This window comes from Antennarius striatus, chromosome 18, assembly GCF_040054535.1.
Source record: "Antennarius striatus isolate MH-2024 chromosome 18, ASM4005453v1, whole genome shotgun sequence".
Taxonomy (NCBI): domain Eukaryota; kingdom Metazoa; phylum Chordata; class Actinopteri; order Lophiiformes; family Antennariidae; genus Antennarius; species Antennarius striatus.
This window is the reverse complement of record NC_090793.1, coordinates 8507501-8532500: the sequence shown is the minus strand read 5'-3', so window position 1 is coordinate 8532500 and position 25000 is coordinate 8507501. Positions and strand designations below refer to the sequence as shown.

Here is a 25000-nt window from a genome sequence, read left to right as displayed (position 1 = left end):
TATTGATCTACCAACCACGAAGGGACTTGAACCCTCAATCTTCTGATCCGAAGTCAGACGCCTTATCCATTAGGCCACGTGGTTGTTGGAAAAAGTTAGCAACAATTTTTCTAAAAACCTGCTGATTTTTTTTTAAAAAAGGTTCTCAATCACTTTAGTAAAATAATGACAATGGATCTAATTAAATATTTAATCACCTTCTATTGTATTAACGGTCGCTAACATGTTTTATGTCTCTAAACAAATTAAAGGCTATTACTTAATTATTAGTTCATGAAAGTTGGAGTCATTTGGGCTTGAAAATCTCCCAGTTTGCCATCAGTGTAATAAAGTAAAATGAACCTTATACATTTATCACTTGGACTGTTTTATTGATCTACCAACCACGAAGGGACTTGAACCCTCAATCTTCTGATCCGAAGTCAGACGCCTTATCCATTAGGCCACGTGGTTGTTGAAAATGTCAGCATTTTTACAATTTGTCCAAAAACCTCCTAATTTTAAACAAAATTTCTGGTCATGTTGACAGACAACATGCTTCCATCACATTTCTTCAATTAAGCCCAATCAAAAATTTGATCATCTGAACATCTGGAGGAATATGAAAGCACAAGTTCAGGTACAACATTATCGATGGTCAGTCAATATTTGACCTACAGGACCACCTTCATCAAATGTAACATGAAACCCCATGGCACAATGGCTGCTCAAATCTCACTGATATGTGCTGTTGACCATGAAAGGACTTGAATCCTCAATCTTCTGATCCAAAGTCAGAGGCCTTGTGCATTAGGTTACATGGTCTTTACATTATTTACCGTTTTAAAAATTTGTCTACAAACCTGGTGCTGTAAAACAAAGCTTGTTCATGACTTTACTGACAGTACGCAACTATGATGAACACTGTATAGCCACTTCAGCCAGTTTTGATAACCTTTATGATCTTCTTCTCCTCCTTTCGGAGAAAACAATAGATCTGATTAAATATTTAGTCACTTTTGATTGCCTTAACAGTCACTAACATGTTTTATGTATCTAACTAAATATTATTCGATGATTAGTTCAGGACAGATGAAATCATTTGGGATTTGCATTCAGACTTGAAATATCTCAAAATCTGGCAAACAGAGGAATAAAATAAAGTGAACCTCACACATTTACCCCCCTTATCAGGAAGTCTGTTTTCATATTGTTCGACTGAAAAGTAGTGGAGTGAATAACCACCTCTTTTCTTTTTCTGCTGAGGAAAGTTCTCTCTTTCCCTATTGCAATTTTTAAGGCAGAATCCGTTCGGTTTATTGTTTGTCATATTGATAGCTAACACACCTCCATTATGCTGTTTCAAGTTAACCTGATCACAAATTTGATCATGCGGAATATGAAAATATGAGATCAGATAGAATAATGTTGAAATGATATTTGACTTTGGCACTGACTCCTCTACATTTACATTTTCTTTGTGCACAATACAACATTGAAGGCCAACACACAATGGCTGTTCAACATACACAATCCTGTTTTATCAACCACGAAGGGACTTGAACCCTCAATCTTCTGATCCGAAGTCAGACGCCTTATCCATTAGGCCACGTGGTTGTTGGAAAAAGTTAGCAACAATTTTTCTAAAAACCTGCTGATTTTTTTTAAAAAAAGGTTCTCAATCACTTTAATAAAATAATGACAATGGATCTAATTAAATATTTAATCACCTTCTATTGTATTAACGGTCGCTAACATGTTTTATGTCTCTAAACAAATTAAAGGCTATTACTTAATTATTAGTTCATGAAAGTTGGAGTAATTTGGGATTGAAAATCTCCCAGTTTGCCATTAGTGTAATAAAGTAAAATGAACCTTATACATTTATCACTTGGGCTGTTTTATTGATCTACCAACCACGAAGGGACTTGAACCCTCAATCTTCTGATCCGAAGTCAGACGCCTTATCCATTAGGCCACGTGGTTGTTGAAAATGTCAGCATTTTTACAATTTGTCCAAAAACCTCCTGATTTTAAACAAAATTTCTGGTCATGTTGACAGACAACATGCTTCCATCACATTTCTTCAATTAAGCCCAATCAAAAATTTGATCATCTGAACATCTGGAGGAATATGAAAGCACAAGTTCAGGTACAACATTATCGATGGTCAGTCAATATTTGACCTACAGGACCACCTTCATCAAATGTAACATGAAACCCCATGGCACAATGGCTGCTCAAATCTCACTGATATGTGCTGTTGACCGTGAAAGGACTTGAATCCTCAATCTTCTGATCAAAAGTCAGAGGCCTTGTGCATTAGGTTACATGGTCTTTACGTTATTTACCGTTTTAAAAATTTGTCTACAAACCTGGTGCTGTAAAACAAAGCTTGTTCATGACTTTACTGACAGTACGCAACTATGATGAACACTGTATAGCCACTTCAGCCAGTTTTGATAACCTTTATGATCTTCTTCTCCTCCTTTCGGCTTTTCCCTTCTGGGATCACCACAGCGAATCAGTCGCCTCCATCTAACCCTGTCTTCTGCATCCTCTTCTCTCACACCAACTACCTTCATGTCCTCTGTCACTACACCCATAAACCTCCTCTTTGGTCTTCCTCTAGGTCTCCTGCCTGGCAGTTCAAAACTCAGCATCCTTCTACCAATATATTCACTATCTCTCCTCTGGACGTGTCCAAACCATCTCAGTCTGGCCTCTCTGACTTTATCTCCAATGATAACTTTTATGATCACCATGTTTGAATTACCTACATTTTTAATTGTTTTTTCAAAACATGAATTTGTCTTGTGTAAATACCAAACATACCCACTTAAAAAGAACTGCTAGATTCAACCAACTGTGAAGGGATTTAAACCCTCAATCTTTTGATTCTAAGCCAGAGATCTTGTCCATAAGAGCATATAGTCTTTAATAGCTTAACATTTTTGCAATTAAAAAAGAACAAATGAATTTATGTTGTTTTTCAGCGACTGAAACACTTATTTTATGCCACATGCATATGTAAAATCACTGTATCAGGTCAAATGTCAGCTTCATCCAAGTGTAATCTGTGTTTACATGAGCAGTTTCCTGAACAACTGTCTGTAAATTCAAAATTGTTTCGTGATCTCATATATTTCAATCATGTGTTAGAATCATTTTTTTATAAAAACTACTTTGTTCTCATCTTGATTTTTGAAACCTTTGTAACTACCTGTCTCCCTGATCACATTAGCTGTAGTTGTCCAGTCATCTGGAAGCACCTCCTGACCACCCAGAGCCTGTCTTAACTCCTTCCTAAAAGTCATGCAACCCTCTGCATCACTTCATCAAAGTCCAACCAGAATTTCTCCTTCTCCTCAAGCTCACATCCTACCTGTGGAGCATACCCACTAACAACATTGAACATCACATCTTTGATTTCTAGCTTCAGACTCATGACTCTATCCGACAGTCTTTTTACCTCCAGGACATTCCTAAGAAACTCCTCCTTCAAGGTAACTCCTACTTTCTAGTTTCAAGAACAAGGGAGATGTACAGAGTTGTGGCAACTACAGAGGAAAAAAGCTGATGAGCCATACAATGAAGTTATGGGAAAGAGTAGTTGAAGCTAGACTAAGGGCAGAAGTGAGCATTTGTGAGCAGAAGTATGGTTTTGTGTCAAAAAAGAGTACTACAGATGCTGTATTTGCATTGAGGATGTTGATAGAGAAGTACAGAGAAGGCCAGAGGGAGCTGCATTGTGTTTTTGTAGATCTGGCGAAAGCTTATGACAGGGTGTCCAGAGAGGAACTGTTGTATTGTACGAGGAAGTCTGGAGTGGCAGAGAAGTTAGAGTGGTGCAGGACATGTATGAGGACTGTAAGACAGTGGTGAGGTGTGCTGTAGGTGTGACAGAGGAGTTCAAGGTGGAGGTGGAACTACATCAGGGATCAGCTCTGAGCCCCTTCTTGTTCGCTATGGTGATGGACAGGCTGACAGACGAGGTTAGACAGGAATCTCCATGGACTCTGATGTTTGCAGATGACTTGTGTATGTAGTGAGAGCAGGGAACAGGTGGAGGAGAAGCTAGAGAGGTGGAGGTTTGTCCTGGAAAGGAGAGGAATGAAGGTTAGCCGCAGTAAGACAGAGTACATGTGTGTGAATGAGAGGGACCCAAGTGGAAGAGTGAGGTTAGAGTGAGAAGAGATCAAGAAGGTGGAGGATTTTAAGTACTTAGGCTCAACAGTCCAGAGCAATGGAGAGTGTGGAAAAGAGGTGAAGAAGCGTGTACAGGCAGGATGGAACTGGTGGAGGAAAGTGTCAGGTGTGGTGTGTGATAGAAGAGTTTCAGCTAAAATGAAAGGAAAGATGTACAAAACTGTGGTGAGACCAGCGATGTTGTTTGGTCTAGAGACAGTGTCACTGAGGAAAAGACAGGAGACAGAGCTGGAGGTAGCAGAGATGAAGATGCTGAGGTTCTCTCTGGGAGTGACCAGAATGGATAGGATCAGGAATGAGTACATCAGAGGGACAGCACATGTTAGAGGTTTTGGAGATAAAGTCAGAGAGGCCAGACTGAGATGGTTTGGACATGTCCAGGGGAGAGATAGTGGATATATTGGTAGAAGGATGCTGAGTTTTGAACTGCCAGGCAGGAGGTCTAGAGGAAGACCAAAGAGGAGGTTTATGGATGTAGTGAGGGAAGACATGAAGGTAGTTGGTGTGAGAGAAGAGGATGCAGAAGACAGGGTTAGATGGAGGCAACTGATTCACTGTGGTGATCCCTGAAGGGAAAAGCCGAAAGGAAAAGAAGAAGAAGACGATATTACAATATATACTGTACAATATAAGCCGAAAGGAAAAGAAGAAGACTGTACAATATATTCAGTTATCTACTATATACAATATTCACCTCACTAGAACTTGTGAGGTGAATCACGAGGTGATTTAATTGTAATGGTAACAAACAATAAGCATCAGATGACTCTTGCTTGCATAAATCACCACTTTCCGAACCCAAATTCATAACACATCAATAGCAGGATAAAATATCACTGTGAATAGTTATGTGTTTCCTCCTGTTCAAAAAATACATTGAATTATGGATGGGACCACGTGACGTGACTGACTCGTGCGAGTCCCGGCGTCACGCCGCGGTGGCGGCTGGGTGGGAGGAAAACTTTTGTTTGACGCATTAACGTCCGGCCTGTCAGCCCGAGCCCGGGGGGAGGTAAACAAGATGGCGACAACCTGAGTGGAAAGAGTGAGAATCACATAATTGAACTGATACCTCGCTACTGGTGCCAAATTAAATATTCTCTTCACCAAGGACTAAAGACGATAAACGAATCAAGAAGTTGAATGGAGAAAAGGATTCATGTGGATTTAGGTAAGAGCCGGCTTCAGGAGTTGACTAGTTAGCTTGTTGACTAGCTAGCGAGCTATTTAAATTGGAATCTGAACGGCGTGCTAGCTAACTCGGGTTAGCTTGGATTAGCTGTGTGTGCGTTATTTTTCCGGTGTTGGTGGCTGTGTTGGATCTCTATAATTGGCTGTTGGACGAGTGTAATTCAGTTCAACCTGGGAAATGTTTCAAGTATCACACAATGCCGCTGCTTCGCTGTTATCTGAAGTTAAATTGGTAAACGGTAATTTGTCAAAGTTGGCTAGCTGGCGCTGCAAGACAACCTTTAGCTGCATTTCTGTGACGACACATGGCTGTCTTTTCCAGTTGTCCACCATCAGTCTTGAATTTTGATAATTTAGTCGCTTCGGTTTTCAGGAAACCTTTTTGGTTCAAACCTGCAATTATGGCAGAAGGTGTGACATTTAGGATTTAAGCAGGAGTGCTGTGTTAGCTAATAGCGAGCTAAAAGATAAGTCTGATTAAAAAAATCTTTTTTAAAGTGATCAGTTTAAGCCCCACTTGGATGTAACACACTGTACTAGTCAGCTGAAGAAAGATGCCAAATATAAATAAAAATATAATTTCCTCTTGAGTATCGATACAGAATGAAAACGTAGGAAGGCTAACTGGTCAAGTGTTAACAGATGGACAGATGGTTACACTACAGACACTCTCAGTACAGAATCAAAGTTTTATATTTACTGGTATTTACAATAATATTAAAATGTGTTTTTTGTTTGTTTTTTAGGCACCTTGCACTAGGAATTGTGGTGGCATGGAAGATACCTGAGGACATCTTGGCACATTGGATGGCTCAGTCATCGACTGGGAGCCAGCTTGATACCACAGATTGGGCTGACAGAGCTGCTGTTTGGCTGCAGATTTTGTCCTTGGATTCACTCTGCACATCTGTACACTGAGGATAATTTGCTGTAAAGCAGGGACCTTCAACAGGAATGCTGCTTCACATGTCTTTGAAGCAGGACTGGCTGCCTCTACTGAAGGTTTTGTGGTACTAAATTCACTTAGAGGTGATCTTGAGTTCAGTGCAGAAGAATATCACTTTAGAATAATAATTTTTCAACTACACGTGTTAGATTTAGTACAAAATGCACAGTATAAGGCACTAATTTGGAATTTGACACAATAGGTTCTTTACCTTTTAGAGTTAAAAGGACTGATGTTTACAAATTGGGATTGGTCCCTCTCTTCATCTTTAAACTCTCATGCCTTATTGCTCCCTCTCATATTCAGTATTCAGTATTTCTTTATCCATCTTGTGGGATTCAAATATTCAGCTCTCAGTTAAAAGGTTACCAGTGGATTAATCTTCAGCAGATTTTATAGCTATTTCTGAACACTTTTGCACAGACAGCTTAAGCTGAGGCTGCTGAAGTATCAGTCATGAGTACCGGTGATCTGCATCATCTTGACTATCTAAATGAAAATGAACTGATGGAGATGGATACTTTCATTCATCGCATTGACTCTACAGAGGTTATATACCAGCCACGGAGAAAAAGGGCAAAGCTGATAGGAAAATACTTGATGGGAGATTTGCTCGGAGAGGGATCCTATGGCAAAGTAAAAGAGATGCTGGACTCTGAGACGCTTTGTCGCAGGGCTGTGAAAATACTAAAGAAGAAGAAACTGAGGAGAATTCCCAATGGAGAAGCCAATGTGAAAAAGTGAGTAGAGTTTTTATGAATAATAATACTGTAATAGTAATAAAAAACCCTTTATTTCCACCCTGTAGGGGAAAACATTTTTATGCCTATAACACACACACACACACACAAAGGGAGCATTTAGCTATGCAGATGATGAGATATAGGGCTGCTTCTTCATTGGACGCCCCAATGAGGAACTTGTAAGGGGTCGGTGCCTTGCTTAAGCCATGGTATCATCGTATTTGTTTGACCATGTATGTTTCTATTTACTTTGCACTCTGACGCGTTCAGTTATCACACCAGTGTCATTGACTTGTCACCCATACATGATTCACGTGTTAAACTGAGGTTTTCAATTTGAAATAACTGGTTAATATGAGATACAACAGAAATATCTTGATTGTAATCTTTGGTTTAGTATGAGCTTATTTAATGGTCCCACTGAAATTTCAAATAATATGACACCTGTCATGCCTGTTTTACTTTTTTTTAAAAACTATAGCTGTTCTTTATTTCGGGCGACACGGTAGCGCACTGGTTAGCGCTGTCTCCTCACAACACGGGGGGTTCGGGCTCGAGTCCTGCTCTGTGCGGAGTTCGCATGCTCTCCCCGTGTCCGCGTGGGTTCTCTCCGGGTTCTCCGGCTTCCTCCCACCTCCAAAAAGTATGCGCTTCAGGTTGATTGGCCGGTCCCAAATTGTCCGTAGGAGTGCATGTGTGTGTGCGCGTGTTTGTATGTCTTTGTATTTGGCTCCGTGGTGCACTGGCGTCGTGCCCGGAGTGTCCCCAGCCTCACGCCCTATGTCAGCTGGGATAGGCTTCAGCTTCCCGTGACCTGCTACGGTGGATACAGCGGCGGTACATGGAAATGAATGAATGAATGTTCTTTGACCTGATTGAAATGTTTCCCCTGGAATCTCTGCTAACAAATGATTCACATGCCATCTTCACCAAAGTTTTTGAAAATTGATGAGTGTTTAGTCTTTCATATTTTGACACAGTTTTCTGTGTGTTACTTCATGTCTCAGAACAATTCCTCTAATCCAGTGCAACAGCCAAAATAATACTTAAGCGATTCACTTTATACGGAAGTGTTTTTCTCATGACAACGTAAGGCAGAGTTGTGTTCACCATGCCACCTAATTCTCAAGTAATCGATAATATTATCTCTTACCTCTCCTACTTAAAGTCTCTGTCTTTGCGACCTTTTGATAAGCATCATTTTTTTTGTCTGGGTTATTATATGCTCTTTGTCACATGTATGCACATGGTGTGCGAGGTGTGCATTCAGTACTCCATTAAGGACCTCTGCTTCACTTAAATCTATGTAGGTTAAGCAAAATGTTTTTTAACTTGTGCTTTTAACAACTCTTTTAAAAACATTGTTCAATTATCAAAATATTGCTGATTTAAATGGGAACAAATGTGCCTAGAGAAAACGCGTCTAAAGTTTGTCACATACTGTATATGTATTGAAATGTCTTTCTTGCCCCAATTTTTTCCTGCTGAGCGTCAGAGGTTGTCATCAAATTGTAATTTTTTAAGAGAAGCCTCAGAAAACTGTCAAAATTAGTTCAGAGAAAAAATCAATAAATGATATTTACAAAGTGCTTAATCACAACAGATATTTCGAAGTGCATTTCCATACGGAAACTCAACAGAACCCTCCAGGGCATGCATAAGCGACAGTGGCGGGGGAAAAAACTATCTCATTGAGTAAGAAACTCCAGACAAGACCCAGATTCTGGAGGGCATCCAACCCCTTGACCGGTTGAGTGGAAAATACACTCTGCACATATGAGCTACCAGAAGGTCTGCAAGAGATTGTAATTTAAGAAAAGTCAAATGTAGCAGAATAGTGATTCCTAAATCATCACTTAAGGTCAAGTATATCACATATAAGGTGTTGTGTTTACTAAAAGTGCAGTGTAAGTGTTTCTTGAGATGTGTACACATGTTGTTACGTGAGACCGCTATAATGGGACTGCACCCATATGGCTAATGATGCAAGCTCCAGGTCTGATGCATTTTACTATAATACTCCAACATGTTGATAAGCTGTATTTAATTCATAAAGTAGATGTGACTGAATCACTGTGGAAAGAGTAGTTTGGTCAGGATGTAGAGCAGTCGTCCATTTATCAGAAGGTCGGCGGTTTGCTAATCCTCTGTCGTTTCCATGCAGATGTGTTGCTACGAAACTCAACCCTAAGTTCCTCCAAGTGGTTGTTACATCAGTGTGAAGGTTTGTGAAAATGTCCATCATGGCCATTGAGCCAAACTCAGCTCTGACCTGCAGGCTGCTTTCCATGCAGTATGGTGACAGCAACCCTTATCTGCGCTCTCCTTTTTCTAAGGAGCGCTTCTTTGTTCTGAGTCCATACCTCTGTCGCCATCGTACTCGCCACTTCTCGCTGGATGACGGCCATGACAGGGCTTGTTCTGTTTCATGGTGGTGCCCAGTGGTTTTGTTGATCCAGAGCTTCAGGTGATTGTCATTGCACCATGACAGAAAGTTACCATCCTGTCGATCATCCTACGTTCTGTAAAAATTGTCTGAAAGTGAATACAGTATCTTTTATTCATTGGAATTCAGCCGCATCATTACAGTCATAATTTCCAGTCTTCCACAAAATGCTGCCGTTCTTATTAAATATCCTCAAATGTATGGCTACATGTCGGGTATATCCCTGTACAGACATTAACCAATAACTTCAATAGTAGGAAGAGTTATACAACCATGAGGCAGTATTCTATTTTCTACCTTCGATATATATTATTGGTTTTAAAGCTGCTAGTGGTAAAAGCTGTTGTGCTAATAAAAATAATTAAAAAGATAAGAAAAATTGTGTAGTTAAGTATAAGCTATTTAAATTAGCCACAGATACTCATTTATCTTTGTTGTGTGTTTAGCTTGATATTATCCCAAAATAAGATATTTAGTAAGGATGGGCATGAAAGCAAAGTTAATGGTTGTAGTCACACAGCACTGTTTGACCACTAATCAACTACTGTAGTTTAAATCAGGAGTCCCCAACCTTTTTTTGCACCACAGACTGGTTTCATCTAACAATATTTTCAAGGACCGCTCTTCATTTGCTTGATAATCACTAATGGTGCCAGGACATCTGTAGTCTATAAATAAATCATCCGCAGCGGTTTTATGTAAAATGCAGACATCAGCAGATAAAGAACAACCTTTTTTTCATAAATTGATAATCAACATTTCTGTAAACGAAATAATTAAATTAAAAACTCAAATGATACAAATGACTGCACTGATGAGGTTTATTTTGAAATATAGCGACTTACAATCAGTGCATTCAACGTAGGAGAAATACTGATCATTTCCAGTAGAAGGGTGAATGAGTCAATCAAATAATAAGAATTACAATATTGAGAATTAGTGGTTTGGGACTGCTGATCTATGGGTACCGAGAGACAATGACACCTGAAGTGTGTTCCAGACGTCCCATCTACTCCGCAGTTTGGTTTTCTTTACGGTCACTGCAGAAAATCCCGCTCCACAAAGACGGGTTGGAAATGGAAACAGGGTTTTCGATACTCTTTGGGCAATCTCAGGATAATCTGCCTTGATGTAATGCGGGACAGACGTATGCATTCATCTGTGTGTCATTCTGCACAGATGTTACTTCTCAAAATAAAACATCTTTCAAACTCCGAAATAAATAAAACGCAAGTAATGTAAATTATTTTTCTTTCTGTATCGGTACCAAATGACCCACGGACCAGGTTGGGGACCATTTGTTTAAATGGGACGACTTTGTCCCATCACTGTGACCTATTTATGTTTAGATGCAGCCCTCACAGGATGCATCTCCTTTATTGAGACACCAACACAAATGTACACAATATATAGACATACCTCCCTTAATAAGAAACAGCATAGAGTAAGATCATTTATTTTTTTTATATTTCTACTTTGTGCCTGAATTGCTGCTTTTACTGTTAAAATATTTCCGCTCTTTGCAATCTGAAGACCTTGAACACACAATTTGCAGTGTCCATATTTGAACTGAGAGACTGCAGAAGAACTGCTGTAGTCACTGTTTCTATTCACCAGCGCTGCTTGTTTTATAACCTGTGTTACAGAAACGAGCTGCATTTCAGGCACGTCATGAGCTCTCGCTACATAGCTGAACAGCAGAGACTATGCACAGCTGAAAGCAACACTAGTCATTATGCCTTAATGTGAGCTCAGTCACTGTTTTCATGAGTGCATGAGGCAGCACTATCTTTTGCACCACATACAGCTGGGGTGATGCTGCAATGTTTGAAACTACAAAGGAGGGAATTAAATCCTAACCCGTGCCTTCATTCTGGGTTTTACGGTCTCATAAGGGAGAAAGACATGAGACATGACTAAAGAAAAATTCAAGCTTTTGGTGTCTTAATTCAGTTTGTATACAAGTAAATGTTTCATGTTATTTTTTTATTTTGATTATAGCTACAGATATTTAACATAAAGAATTGGCTGAATGTAGCAAAGAGACAAATGATGGTGCAGGAATTCTCATCTGTAAATGTAATGCAGAACATTTCCTCTCTGTACGAGCGGCAGTAGCTCAATCCACTTGGTCTTGGGCCGGGGCCCGGAGGGTGGCCAGTTCAAGGCCCATGTGGGAGTTGCCAGTTCACCTCCTGAGCACAGCCGAGGTTCCGTTGAACAAGGCACTGCCCCCCGACAAGTTGCTTATTGGGCACAGCACGAAGGAGCTGCCCGCTGCTTTGTCTCTCATTATCTGCATGCTTACAGGCCTCTTGTGTGTACGCATGTTAGAAATAATGACTGGAGTGGAAAATTAATTTGTGTCCTCTTCAGCTGAATCTTTCTGAATGTGTGTCGTTTGGACTGTTTCTCATCCAGATCAAAATTTATCTGTACCCTTAGTCCCAACTTCTTCTTTTCCTTTCAGCTTTTCCCTTCAGGGGTCGCTACAGTGAATCAGTTGCCTCCATCTAACCCTGTCTTCTGCATCCTCTTCTCTCACACCAACTACATTCATGTTCTCTTTCACTATATCCATAAACCTCCTCTTTGGTCTTCCTCTAGGCCTCCTGCCTGGCAGTTCAAAACTCAGCATCCTTCTACCAATATATTCACTATCTCTCCTCTGGACATGTACAAACCATCTCCCAAAACTATATTGAATCCTATACTACACTATATTGTTGGGACTACACGATACACTATATTGTTGGGACTATATTGAATATAGTCCCAACACTATATTGAATGTACAAATAGGATTAGTGGTCACTAAATCACAAATGATATGTTTGTATGAAGAGATATAATATTTTCATTTTTTTTCTTTTATAGAGAGATACAGCTGCTAAGAAGACTCCAACACAAGAATGTGATTCAGTTGGTGGATGTACTCTACAATGAAGAAAAGCAGAAAATATATCCTTATGTGAATTTGTAGAATTTAACCTGTCAGATGTGCCATTATTCCCTTCCATTGAAATGTTTGTGTTACTCATCAGATTGTTTTAATCAGCTTATCTTATTAAAAGATCAATGTCTTTCATTTTGAAAATCCCCTTGACTCCTAAATTACGTATATGGTGATGGAGTATTGTGTTTGTGGGATGCAAGAAATGCTGGACAGTGTCCCAGAAAAACGATTTCCAGTATTTCAAGCTCATGGGTGAGTGTCTGTTATTCTCCACCTCTCTGCTGCTTTTTTTCATATCTCAATACTATATTTAGTTTGTGCCTGTCTGCAGCTATTGCTCCAGGCCCAAGATTAGATCCAAGACAGCATGGCCTTAACAGTTAAAACAAGTCAACGTAGTTTGTGTGAATGTCTAATCTGTGCCGGAAAGCCACTAAACCGAAGCAATGAATGTTCATCTGATCTCTGTTATCTATAATTTTATATATATATATATATATATATATATATATATATATATATATATATATAGTACTTCAGTGATTCCACTTGTAGTTTAATTGTGTCCATCTATGTTTTGTTGCTTTTTTTCAGGTACTTTTGCCAGCTCTTAGATGGCCTTGAATATTTGCACAGCCAGGGAATAGTTCACAAAGATATTAAGCCAGGGAATCTGCTGCTGACGACAGACGGGGCCCTTAAAATCTCCGACCTTGGAGTAGCAGAGGTGAGCTCAGGCATTTTGGTATCTTGTATGCCATTCGTACGTGATTGAAACAGATCAAACATCAGCATTGTTAGTGGTAGCTTGAAATATCTAAACTATATTAGCAGAAACGTAGAGTTGACGCGTATGTTTTTAAGCATCTTTACACTGACTTTTGAGATGTATATTTAAGTTGATAAATTTACTTTTTTAAACATGAAAGACATCTCTAATGTGCAATACTGTGATATATCTTTCAGGCCCTTCACCCATTTGCAGAGGATGACACTTGTCGCACCAGTCAGGGCTCTCCAGCCTTTCAGCCTCCAGAGATCGCCAATGGACTGGACACCTTTTCAGGGTTTAAGGTGGACATTTGGTCTGCTGGAGTAACACTGTAAGTAGTTAAAGTCTCAAGTTCTCACAACACTGAGAACACTGTCAGTTTGATGGCAATATAAAGTCTCAATTATGGTCGTAAGGTGTATTTAATATGTGTATATAATATACACATACAGTATGTGATTGTGTAACCGTGACTTTATCCTTTGGTTCATTCAGATACAACATTACAACGAGTCTTTATCCGTTTGAGGGTGACAACATCTATAAGCTATTTGAGAACATTGGGAAAGGAGACTACACGATCCCTGAGGAGTGTGGGCCCCTCCTGTCAGACCTGCTGCGAGGTGAGTGCGTCATGAAGCCAAATATTACAGATCTGAAAACCAAACTACACTTGATCCTCCTCGAACAGTTGTTCTTAAATACCTGCTCTGTGTGTATAATTCACAATTCAATATAAGACCCATTTATACCCATGCATCATCACAGAACGTCATGCATTGCTTTAACAATTGTAGTGAAAAGATTCTCTATTTTCTATGTATAGTAAGTGTAGCATATATGATCTTTTCCGTGTGCGTCCAGGAGGTGGTGCTGTGACACTTAAAGATGTCCTGACTTCTCATCCAATGCGGGTTCCTCCAGGCTGTAGAAATCCCTCCAGCCTTTGACGTAGTTTCTATTAATCTGGAGCCAGCAACAGAATACTAAACGCTTCATAATCAAACGTCGCTTCCCCCAGTTTGAATAGAGTTGTGCCTGTGCAAATTAAAGAACGTGAAGAATGATGAATGAAAAGTCCATTTTTTCATGGTAGGATTCACTATCAACTATCAGGAAGTATTAATGATGACATAGATTTCGGCCTGTGTCACTCTGAATTTAATGTTTATCTGTAAAAGCTGCCAAGTTAGGGCACTATAGTTATTCATCAGTCCCCATCCCCCATTTTGTGTGAGCATGACGTCTCCGTGTGATGACGCAGCACCTAAGTGATAGACCATAATTATATGGTCTAAAATAAGCCTCTCTTACAAAAGGTGTCCTTCAGCAGCCGGTTCTCTGCTATCAGCACTCGGCATGCTGCCTCACTCTGCCTCCCGGGACACAATTACATTATTAGTTCTGGATAAATACTGCATCACTGCTGCCTTATCACACTGACATTACGCTTCACCCACAGATTCAACTCTCATTATTATAATTAAGGGAGAAACATAACATTGACACATCATTGTCAAGCTAAGCATCACAGAATGCCTCAACAGGCCACAGTGACTGTGATTAATACTTGCACTACAGGATATTCCTTGAATGAGTTTAATGTCTGCTGTTCTTACCAGAAACATGCGTTGAGATATTTGACCTTGAAAATGTTCTTTCTCAGGAATGCTGGAGTATGACCCTGCAAAGAGGTTCTCCATACAGAACATAAGACAACACAAGTGAGTGATTCTTTGTGCACCACATCAAAATTGTTTGGTGCTCCTTTTTTGCCTGCTTTTGGATTCAAATTTTTGTAGTTGTCTTGTGAAAATTAAACTTATGACATATTTTGAGTGTTTAGAAATGAAGCTAATCTCTTATATTTCCATCTCCTGTTTCTTCCAGCTGGGTACGTAAGAAACACCCTCCATCTGAGCCCCCGGTGCCCATCCCTGCCAGTGCAGAGAGCAGGGATCCTTGGCGGAGTATGACGGTGGTGCCATACCTCGAGGATTTGCATGGCTACACAGAGGAAGAGGATGACGAGCTGTACGACGGAGAGGATGAGATCATATACACTCAGGATTTCACAGTACCAGGTATGTATCAGCTCTGCTACTCCAGCTTTAACATGGTGAGTGTGTTAGACGTCCAATCGGGTATCAAGAAAGAGTGTTTTATGGAAGTGTGTTGTCCTTAACACCGTCAAAAAACAATTCCCTTTTTTGGGGAAGTCTCATTCATGTATGCTGCTGATGGTCTTGAATGTAGGTCAATAGCGAGGACGTCCCCATTCTTAGCTCCGCCCACAAAGCTCTATTATTGGTTGGTGTTCATCAGCACAAATCAACAGGGAGATCTTTTGATTCAGAGGTCTGACAAAGGTTCCGCTCTCATTTAGTTTTAGAAAATGTTGACGTGGCTCATGATGAAAGATATTTCTGGTTTTCAACTGTGTATAAAACTCCAGAGTGTTTCTTTGAGGAGGACAGATAATAACATTGTTTCATGCGGTTTAATGTTCATCTCGACGCTTTTATGTTTCCCCCCCAGAACTCACATCCTTACTCAGTTGCTAGGCAACATCCAGTAATAATACTTGCAGCAGTGGCGTCTGAAAGGGATGGCGAACCTAAAAAAACAAAACAAATGGAGCTGCAGAATGTGAATGAAGTGATCTAAAAATAGCCCTGTTGAAATGGTTTTGGTGGGAGAGTGTGAATGGTTTTCCACGGTTGCCTCCCCCACACTGTCGCTCAAGAATCCTTGAGATGAATGAAATACTGCAGTGTTGGATAAATAGAACAAAAGTGTTTCTCTTCTTAACATCTCATTTCTGTCATTATTCACTTCAGTTTTTACAAATCCTCAATATGCAGTAATTAGCGATTAACTACCTAAATTTCATGATTGCCCCCTGGTGGTCAGATACAGAAGAGATCATAACGCCCCAAAAAGTTTTATCTATTTTAGGTATCACACTTAATGTCCATTCAAGTTTGTTGATGTTCAGAGAAGTTGATGTTAATCATTTTATTCTATTAAAAGAGGGAGAAAAATATTGATTGACATTTATTTCCAGCTCTTTTCAGGATGTCTGACCTGAAATGTTCTGAGGATTCTCTTTCTAAAAGTCCTTTCTTTAAAAACAAAACAAAATGTGTGTGTCTTTAGGACAAGTGGCAGAAGAAGATCAGGGGCCAGGACACATGGACTACAGTCCAGCTCTAGCCAAACCAGTTTGTGTAAACGGAACAGATGGGGGGTCCATGAACAGCAAGGCCAAAGCAGAGCGCCGAGCCTCCTCTTCCTCCAACCCCTCACGTAAAGGAGTCTCCACAGCCAGCAAGATCCGCAAGCTCTCCACCTGCAAACAGCAATGACCCCCTCCCCCTTTATCCCTCAAAAACAACCTAACTGGTGAGTGCGTCAACCGCTAACAAGGACTCCACCTAAACTTGTGATTCAGATGTGCTTAGAGGATACATTTTTTTATTGTAGAAAGTGTTAAAAAGAAGAAGATAAACAAGTAAGGAGAACAGATGCAGCAGATTTAGATGACCAGATTTGAAGGGGTGAGATGAGAGCGTTGGAACAGACGGAGACAGACGAGTATCAGGCAGGAGGACGAAGAGGAAACCAGGGAGAGGGAGGGAAGAGAATTTCTGTTGATATTCAGCGAGCAGTGCAGTGACTCACCACCGTTCCCCAGGCGAACACATGGGCGGCTCGCTATACAGTCACAAAAACTAGACCTGGCTCTCATTTATAAAACAATGCGTAGGAACCACACAGAATGTGTGTGTGCTCACAAAAATTGAAATTGAGGTCTGCCAAAAAATAAAGAATACAAAAAATGCAAACACAACGGTACAGAATGTTCTTTGTCATAAAACAGTGTAGATGATATGAGAAATGTGCTCACGGGGATCCATCTTACATGCCGCCCTCTCCACACCCGTATTCGCCTTTTAACACAAAGCACCTCATGAACTCTGAAGCACAGAGGAGATCCAGCTGATCAGTGGTTCTTAGTGTAGAATCACGGCAGTGACCGATACCGCTCGGCTGCGAATATATTAAGCTTAATCTCTTCCCCCTTATCACAGGCAGACGAGTTTAATTTACTGATGAAATGCCACGTTTGTAAAGTGCTGGAAGAGGCTGGGGAACGATAGCGACCGTTGGACGCCCAGGACTCTAATCCAGGCGCTGTGAATCCTCTCTGGGGAGATTTAGGCAACAAAATCTGTTTTTTTTGATGTTCTGGAAAATAAATAAGATATATTCATACGTTAACACCGCCAGTCCATATAGTATCATCAAAGGCCTGTTGGTCTGTCCGTCTGCCTGTCAGTGTATCATCATATCTTTCCATGTATTTAAATCCTAGTAAGTAGATCAGCTTTTAATTAGAACTGTCAAGCGATTAAACATTTGGAAGTAATTATGTGCTTTGTGATTAACTGATCTAAATTAATTGCATATATCAGTATTACCAAGAGAAGCGTTTGAAAGTATTCTTTTTATGAACCTTAAAGGTCAACTTCACTTTTAGTTCACTCCCGGTCATTCCCCTGGTATCCTTTTAGCTGATGAGTGGGTCAGTCCGTCACAGGTGGATGTAAGACGGGCTCCAATTGCAGGAGTCTTCATCAAGTTTCATCACACACACACACATCAGCGTCAACGCAGAAATTGGTTTTTTCACTTTCTTCTCTTCAAAGGAAAGAGCACTTTGTTTTTTTTATTTCTGAAGAGATTGAATTTCTTGAAGTCCAGTTAAAATAATCTGAATTTTCTTTCAAAAAGGAGATTTATGAAAAGCTGTTTTCGTATATTAATGGATCATTGTAAATAATATTAATAGTAAATGCATAAAAATCACTGTTACAACCTTATATGGCCTCTTTAAATTGGAGCGTCAAGAATGTGATGGGATAACACCCATTGGTTATGGAATCGCTCTCTATTGGTAGAAACAACATTGCTGCCTTGCATGTTTGTTAATATCGGACAAGAATGAGCTTTTAACATAAATTAAACATGAATTATATAATCAGCACTCGCGTCATCTCAAATGTTCTTAAAAAATTAGAAGGTTAATGTCCAAGAACACACCCTCCTGTCAGGTTTTTTTTGTTTGTTTCTTAACACACTTCTTTCAGGGCCCATTTCATGCATGGGCATCACCGATTAATTAGACCTGCGGACTAGTTGTTTCACATCGTTGCTTTATTTACTCCATGTTAGAATATATCTAAATTATGACGTTCCAGGGGTTCATCAGTGACCCTCGTTCAGGCGTGGAAGTGAGGCAGATGTACGCTGTAAGTGTACGCACACACCAACTTAACAGGTTGCCCTCTTTCCAATTACCACCCACAGTTTGCTCTTTGAATCTCTCACACATACAAACCACTCAGAGCGAGGCTGTGTGTCACGAGTGCACTGCAGAGGAGAGGCTGTGTATTAATTTGTTCAGGCGATGACTCATCCTGGATGTGATGAAGAAGGGCTGTGGAACGTTTGTCTCTTTCTCACCCCCGGCGATGAATCTTTCCGCGTTAGCAACACCAGTTAGTACTTTCTTGTTTTGACTCTGTGATATTCGTTGAAAACTCAGAAAGTTGCGTTTGGCTTTGTGTGATTAACGTGAGAGTCCAGTAACGTTCCCTCTCTGTCGTTTCTTAGGACGATCTGTCCTCGTCTTTCTGTGCCCGGAGTCCTTGCTGTCGTGAGAAGAGACTTCTGACGTTAAAGCCCCCCCCCGCACCTCCCCGGACCAGCGGCCTGCAGTGTTTTGTGGAAGCGGTACGAGCAACGGGAGGAGCTGGACAGCATGGAATATTCTTTGTGCTCTGAGACTGAAGCGCTGACTGCGAAGATGCTGTTTTGGTTTTTTTCTTCTCTCTTTTCTTTCCTGACTCCTGTCATCTCTCTTCATCCTGCCATCGTCATCCTCAAAGCCAATTGTTTCACTGGACCTTACAGACAACATCACCCATCTCCCCAACACCACCCACCCCCCGTGTTTCTTTGATGACTTCTGTTTTTACAGAACCATAATGCCCGTTTTTAACACACATTGTGATGTGTAAAAAGAATTAAAGAGGAAAAAAAAACATGTCCAAAGTTATGAATAATTCTATATTTAGATCTTTGATGAGAAGAATTATACTGCTACCACCAACATAACAACTGCATGCTGTACAGAGCTGGAAGAAAGGGAACATGCTTGGTTTGTGGACGGGCCGACAGACCGAATCCTTGTTTGGGATTTTTGATTTCCATTTAGGTTTTTTCTTTTTTCCAATGAATATTTTTTTAATTATTATTTATATAAAATAAGTCCCACACAGGCTGTTTTGTTGGATGATCTTTTCTGTTTGACGTTAAATTGAGCATGTTTTTTATTATGCAATACACTGAAGAGTTTGCTGTGTTTTTATTATTATTATTATTCGACATGTCCTTTTACAAGGTTATACTTGGGGAGCAGTTCAACGCTCCTCTTTCTCCGCAGTCCGCCACTGGTTTGTAGTCGTAACCTAGACGATCAAGAGCCGACGCCGCAGGCGGTGTGTCGTCACTCTAACCCAGTTGTTCTCCAATGATGCTCTTTGTCTCAGCGGGAGCTCCCCTCCTCTTTTTTTTTTTTTTTTTCTTTAATGCAGCCAAGCCCATCATCGGGTCCTCGCTGGGAATAGATCAGAGAGCAGGTGAGTCACAATTCCGAGGGAGGCGACGCGTATCACGGCAGAGAGCCTCTCCACTGGGCCAGACCCGATGAGAAACGTGATGAGAATGAAGATGTCGCTGGGTGAGAGGACACGTTGCTTTCTTTTTCTGGTGATGTTGCTATTTTGATAGTTTCACACAATACCTGGCCGACATAAAACACATTACTGTAGCATCGAGTTCTGAGAGGAATTTTTTGTTAATAAAGATTTCAGTCCAATAAATACTTGAATAGTTCGTCCCTCCTTGGTCCAGCTTTTTTCTAGGTTGCAGGACGTTAGGGGTTTAAATAATGAATGTGAGGGGTGCTGTACGAGGCTCCCATGACCTACTCGCATGTAAACCTGGTGTGTGGCACAAAGAGGAGCTAGCTGTGTGTGCCGTTATATGAGCAATAATCCGTAATCATATGGTCATAAGAGGATTTGACAGATGCAGAATGAACGAGGACAGTATTTTCTGCACTATGAGGCGTACCTGACAATAAGGTGCACCTGCAATTAATGGCATATTCTAAAAAAATTACCATGCATGAGGCGCACTGGATTATAAGGTGCATCTGATTATAAGGCACATCTTCAATGAATGACCTATTTTAAAACTTTTCATATATAAGGGTCACTGGATTATAAAGCGCACTGTCAGTTTTTGAGAAAATTAAAGGCTTTTAGGTGCGCCTTATAATGCGGAAAATACTGTACATGATTTTACCCTTCCGTCAATAGAGCAATAAAAAAATAACGTAGGATGTGTGCAGCTTCCTAAAAGGTGAGGGTGACACCTTTGTCCATCCTGTGGTACAAAACAATTAGGAATTTTTTGAAATAATTTTTAATGTCAATAGAATCTCATGAAAACAAGGTGTTTGTCTAAATTATTTATTCAATTGTTTAGAAATATGTGCTTCATTTTTAAAACAGTTGGAAACTGCTTACCAAACCAAAAAAAAGCAAATATGCATATTTAGAGAAAAAGTTTTAGCTGTGGATTAACAAAATTTGTGCTTTTGTGAACTTGAATTGATGTGCAGTTGTTGTTTTTTTTGGGCAGTGGAGCTCCAACAAATAACAATGATTTCCTGCTTTGGCTGCTCATCTGAGGGGAAGTGAAAAGTATTTTATATTTTTATCTGGCTTTGCGTCATTGTGGGCAGTGTTCGCATTAGTGCAACTGAATGAAATTACATTTGTTTGGTATATGCCGCCCTGTTCCCAGCATGCCAGCCACTGGTCAGAGAGTTCACTGGTCTGGTGTGATCCTGTGTGTTCTAGAGGTTTTCTCTGATTATGTTGCACCAATTCAATGAATGTCTCTTTGTGAAGTCTAGACAAACCAGGTTTAATCAAAAACCATCTTCCCAGCGGTAAATATTGATATGATTTTTGGCTGTTGTCTTTTCATTCCATTTGTTGGCAGTATGCAAAATCTAAGATCAGCAGCCTGTTATTTTTAATCTCATTCTACTGAGACGTGAGAGCAGACAACGCCACAGCAATGCAAATTTATCATCTGCTTTTACAGCCTTGACTCTGCTGCTTGACCAGCTGTCTGGAAGCCTGTGAGGCTCCTGTGTCAGTCTCTTTAAATGTGGGCTGTCATTCTCCTCAGCAGAGCCCAGTGATGCATCACTCCACTCGAGCCCACGGAAGCTCCTGGAAATACTCTCCCTAATTATGAGGAGCAATAGGAACACAAGACAGACAAACAGCCCATAAAAATAGAGTATAAAAACTCTTGATGAATGTATTTTTGTCTGGCTGTGAAAACTGAGTGTTCCATCTGTGTTAAAGTTAAAGATAAAGTGCGCTGATATTCTTATGAGGGAGAATTGTGATGCCTTTTGTTTTTCCTCAATGGTCTCGTTGGTTTTTGTGTCACCAAATACAGAAAGCTTTTATGGAGACATTTCCCATCATAATCGATACAAGAAGGACAATTAAAGAGAACATGGTTTTAAAAATTCAAAAAATGGGCAAAAGAAACTCCATTGTCTTCCCATCAAAGTGCTTTTTGTTTAAAAAGTAAAACTACATTGTTCACACTCACACGTTGTTTGGACATATACTAGCATGCTGCAAATTCAGTTACGTCTGAATTTTTTTTTTTACCTTAGGATGGGCCTACATTTTCAAAGCTACGTAGCGAAGCAGAGATTATGGATGGTTACCAATAAAATCACACGTCACATGGCGTCACAGTGGAAATCAAGGTCTAAGTGGATAAGCTGGAACAGACTCGCCGTCAGGAGGGTGCTTGTGTCCTCGTTTTTGATTCGATGTATCAGTTTTCAGACCAAATTTACTTTGAAAATGTGTCCAAACATTGAGGGGAAAGAGCGTCGGAACGCTTGCGTTTGAAGTGCTATAAACCGTTTTGGTGGAAGTTCGTCTCTGTACAGTGGATTTAAAGCAAAACTGACGGAAAAGATGATCCTGTTAAGTTATATGAGATCGAATCCAGATGAGGACGTCTGAGACACGGTCAGAACATGTTCGCTCCCGCCTTGGCCATGCTTCTCTACCCCGTGCAGGTTGCTGTAGAGTCTTTCTTCCAGCGACCCGACCAGCTTGTCTGTCAGGCTCCTCTCTGCTTGCCGGGAAACCTCCAATAAAATAGCTTGACTGCTGTTGTTGTTCCTGTTGTCCACTCTTGGATCCATGCAGCTCTCTTGTGTGCTCACAGACTGGCTGGTTGTGCTTCCTGTTTCCGTCTTGTTGGAGACTTGGCTACCGACGTCCTCGCCGGTTGACTCTGCGTAACCCCTGGTTGGGTCGGTGCCTTCGGAGGTCATGTCGGCGGGACTTTCTGTGGCGTCCCCTGAAGCTCCCCTGCTTGACGGATCTTTGTTCTCTTTGCTCTCTCTGGCTGCTTCCTCGGAGGCCGCGACCTCACTGGCCTCTTCATCCGCCGCACTGGCTATACGTGAGAGTGTGCTGTGATACTTGGTGTCCAGAGGGTAACCGGCACTGTCACCCCTCCTCAGTGGGGTGAACCTCTGCCTCTCCAAAGATGGGGAGTACCGACCCCCAGTGCCTGACCCCGGATCGCTGTATTGCTTGTGCCTCTGCCACTGTTTCCGGAGGTGAACTCTGGATCTGTGCCTGGAACGCAGTGGAGAATCCTGCTGGTCAAACTGAGGATCATGACGGAGGAACTCGTTGAAAAGAGCGTCTGTCTTTTCGTCGATGCTGTAGTCACGCCGGCGAAGACGAGGTTGGTGAGGATTCGAGGGATTCGGGATCGGCTTCATCAGTGGGGACTTCGGCTGTGGTTGAGATTCTGAAGGTTTCTGGGGATGAAGGGTTTTCAGAAACTGATATGATTCCTGAAGCGACTCACTGCTGGTTTGAGACATCTTGATTTTCTCTTCCGTCCCTGTGTCTGTCATCTCTTCCTCCAGCTCCTCCTGAAACAGTTTTGCCTCGACGCTCTCGCACACTGAACCTTTTCTCCCAGAGTTGGTGAAGAACAGCCTCCTCTCAGACGCCGTCTTCCCTCGAGGAGCACCAGGAGTCCCAAACAGCCGCATTTCCTCTGGGGCCTTGGATGGGGCTTCAATAGAGGCGTAGCCGCTGTCCATCTGGAGGAGTTTTCGGTTCCCTGCCTCGCCCTCACCTCCGACTCCCATTTCGCTTTCCCCAACTGACACCCCGCCGATTCCTCCATCCAGAAGCTCTCCATCTCCCTCAGGTTCATCATCCAGGTCTTGAGACAAGCAGCTTTCCAATCCGGATCGACCTCCTGCGCCGCAGAGGGATGAGAGGCTGTCGGCGTCACTTCGGATGGACTCCCGATCCGTACTGCTCTGGTCTGAGGATGCGTATTGCTCCAGAGAAGCCCGCAAGCTCCAGATGTCTCTGTACAGAGAGGGAGGAGCCTCTGAACTCTCCTGACGCATCATGAAGGGAAGAGATGAGCCTGAGTCTGACCTTCCTCTTGCCTCAGCTCCCAGGACCATTTCATCTCCGTCTTCCAACTCTGCCTCACTCCTTTTCCTCCCATCTGATATAATTAGTTCTGTCTTTGTGCCTTTGGTTTCCTGGATCATAGCTTCAAAACTTTCCTGTGTGGCAACTTCTTGTTGAACCCCAAACAGGTCGTCTTCTTCTTCTGCTGATTCTAGTTCAACTCCAGTTGCATCTGATCTCATTACTGCATCCAACTTTGCTTCTTTTTCCACTTCATTTCCATTGGATGAGGATTGCTGCTTTAGTCCGTGACAGTCGTTTGTCGGAGGACCAAACTCCTCTTTTCTGCCGCTGCTGATGCTACCTAACTCCACCATTGCCTCCAGTTTTAATCTGCAGAGATGGAAAACAGTTAATCAGTAATCAGAGACTGGCCTAGCCCTAGGAAGGGGTTTCATGGGTAGGGGAGTACCTGTTGAGGAAGGACATGCTTGTGGTGGCTGGATGAGACAGAGACTCAGCAGACAGAGACTGGAGGCCACTGGTCTGGATGGGAGACTGTGGGAAGGAATTGATGACCTCATCTCGGAGAGGAGAGGAATCATCTTCAGCGTGATCGGTGGTTTCACTTGCTGCCCTCTGTCTCTGGAACGGTCTTCTCTTCGGGGATCCTGTTTGAAATTAGCACAAAAAGCTGTCGCCATGATTTTATTCTTAATATTAATGCAATGTTGGACATCAGTTACAAACAGAAGCTTCCTCGGTCATTTATTTATTTGTTCAAACCTTTAGCATCCAGGCTAGCAGCTCGATGACCACTGTCAAACTTCCACCTCCTGAAATAAGGCCCAGCCCCCTCCAAACTGGCATGACGGCGTAGTTTAGAGAAGAAATGCAGAACTGAAGTCTGGCCCGGAGCTTCAGTCAACATTCCTCTCATCCCAATGGAGCTCTCAGCTTCTTCCCTGTCCCCAACGGCCTCCATCTGACAGGGGAGATTAAAAGAGAGGAGGTGGACGGAGGTGATGAGACAGTAAGAACCGGTTGAGGCAGATGAGTTCAGATGAGTCATGACTGGTGGAGGCAAACCCCTCGGGGGGACGGCGATTTGTCGTATTGTCAGT

The 25000-nt window shown here is 41.5% G+C and overlaps 2 protein-coding genes and 4 non-coding genes across 8 annotated transcripts in view; 1 reads left to right on the top strand and 5 right to left on the bottom strand.

The window, feature by feature from the left end:
* Positions 1-11: 11 nt before the first annotated feature.
* On the bottom strand, positions 12-84 carry trnar-ucg (transfer RNA arginine (anticodon UCG)). Its single transcript has one exon. It is a non-coding gene; the product is annotated as a tRNA-Arg (tRNA).
* A 296-nt stretch (positions 85-380) lies between these two features.
* trnar-ucg (transfer RNA arginine (anticodon UCG)) lies at positions 381-453 on the bottom strand. Its single transcript has one exon. It is a non-coding gene; the product is annotated as a tRNA-Arg (tRNA).
* Positions 454-1523: 1070 nt separating this feature from the next.
* Positions 1524-1596, bottom strand: trnar-ucg (transfer RNA arginine (anticodon UCG)). The gene has a single exon. It is a non-coding gene; the product is annotated as a tRNA-Arg (tRNA).
* A 296-nt stretch (positions 1597-1892) lies between these two features.
* trnar-ucg (transfer RNA arginine (anticodon UCG)) lies at positions 1893-1965 on the bottom strand. Its single transcript has one exon. It is a non-coding gene; the product is annotated as a tRNA-Arg (tRNA).
* Positions 1966-5168: 3203 nt separating this feature from the next.
* Positions 5169-19589, top strand: stk11 (serine/threonine kinase 11). Its single transcript, XM_068341506.1, has 11 exons — positions 5169-5359; positions 6126-7065; positions 12392-12475; positions 12633-12722; positions 13065-13197; positions 13437-13573; positions 13738-13865; positions 14909-14966; positions 15133-15326; positions 16402-16647; positions 18922-19589. The coding sequence occupies exons 2-10, from the start codon at positions 6782-6784 to the stop codon at positions 16608-16610; spliced, it is 1317 nt and encodes a 438-aa protein (XP_068197607.1). The 5' UTR covers positions 5169-5359; positions 6126-6781; the 3' UTR covers positions 16611-16647; positions 18922-19589.
* Positions 19590-20847: 1258 nt separating this feature from the next.
* Positions 20848-25000, bottom strand: part of LOC137612254 (voltage-dependent calcium channel beta subunit-associated regulatory protein) — a 10765-nt gene continuing 6612 nt past the window's right edge. For all 3 annotated transcript variants that reach the window (XM_068340697.1, XM_068340698.1, XM_068340696.1), the window contains exons 9-11: positions 24663-24861; positions 24349-24547; positions 20848-24269 (exon numbers count right to left, since the gene is read on the bottom strand). In XM_068340697.1, the coding sequence (XP_068196798.1) occupies positions 22409-24269; positions 24349-24547; positions 24663-24861 (2259 nt within the window). In that variant the 3' untranslated portion in view covers positions 20848-22408. The remainder of the gene's footprint in view (positions 24270-24348; positions 24548-24662; positions 24862-25000) is intronic.

Coding starts and splice junctions, on each gene's coding strand:
- stk11 (XM_068341506.1), top strand. CDS start 6,782: ATGAGTACCGGTGATCTGCATCATCTTGACTATCTAAATGAAAATGAA. Junction 13,198..13,436: donor CCGACCTTGGAGTAGCAGAG/GTGAGCTCAGGC, acceptor TATATCTTTCAG/GCCCTTCACCCATTTGCAGA. Junction 14,967..15,132: donor CAGAACATAAGACAACACAA/GTGAGTGATTCT, acceptor TGTTTCTTCCAG/CTGGGTACGTAAGAAACACC.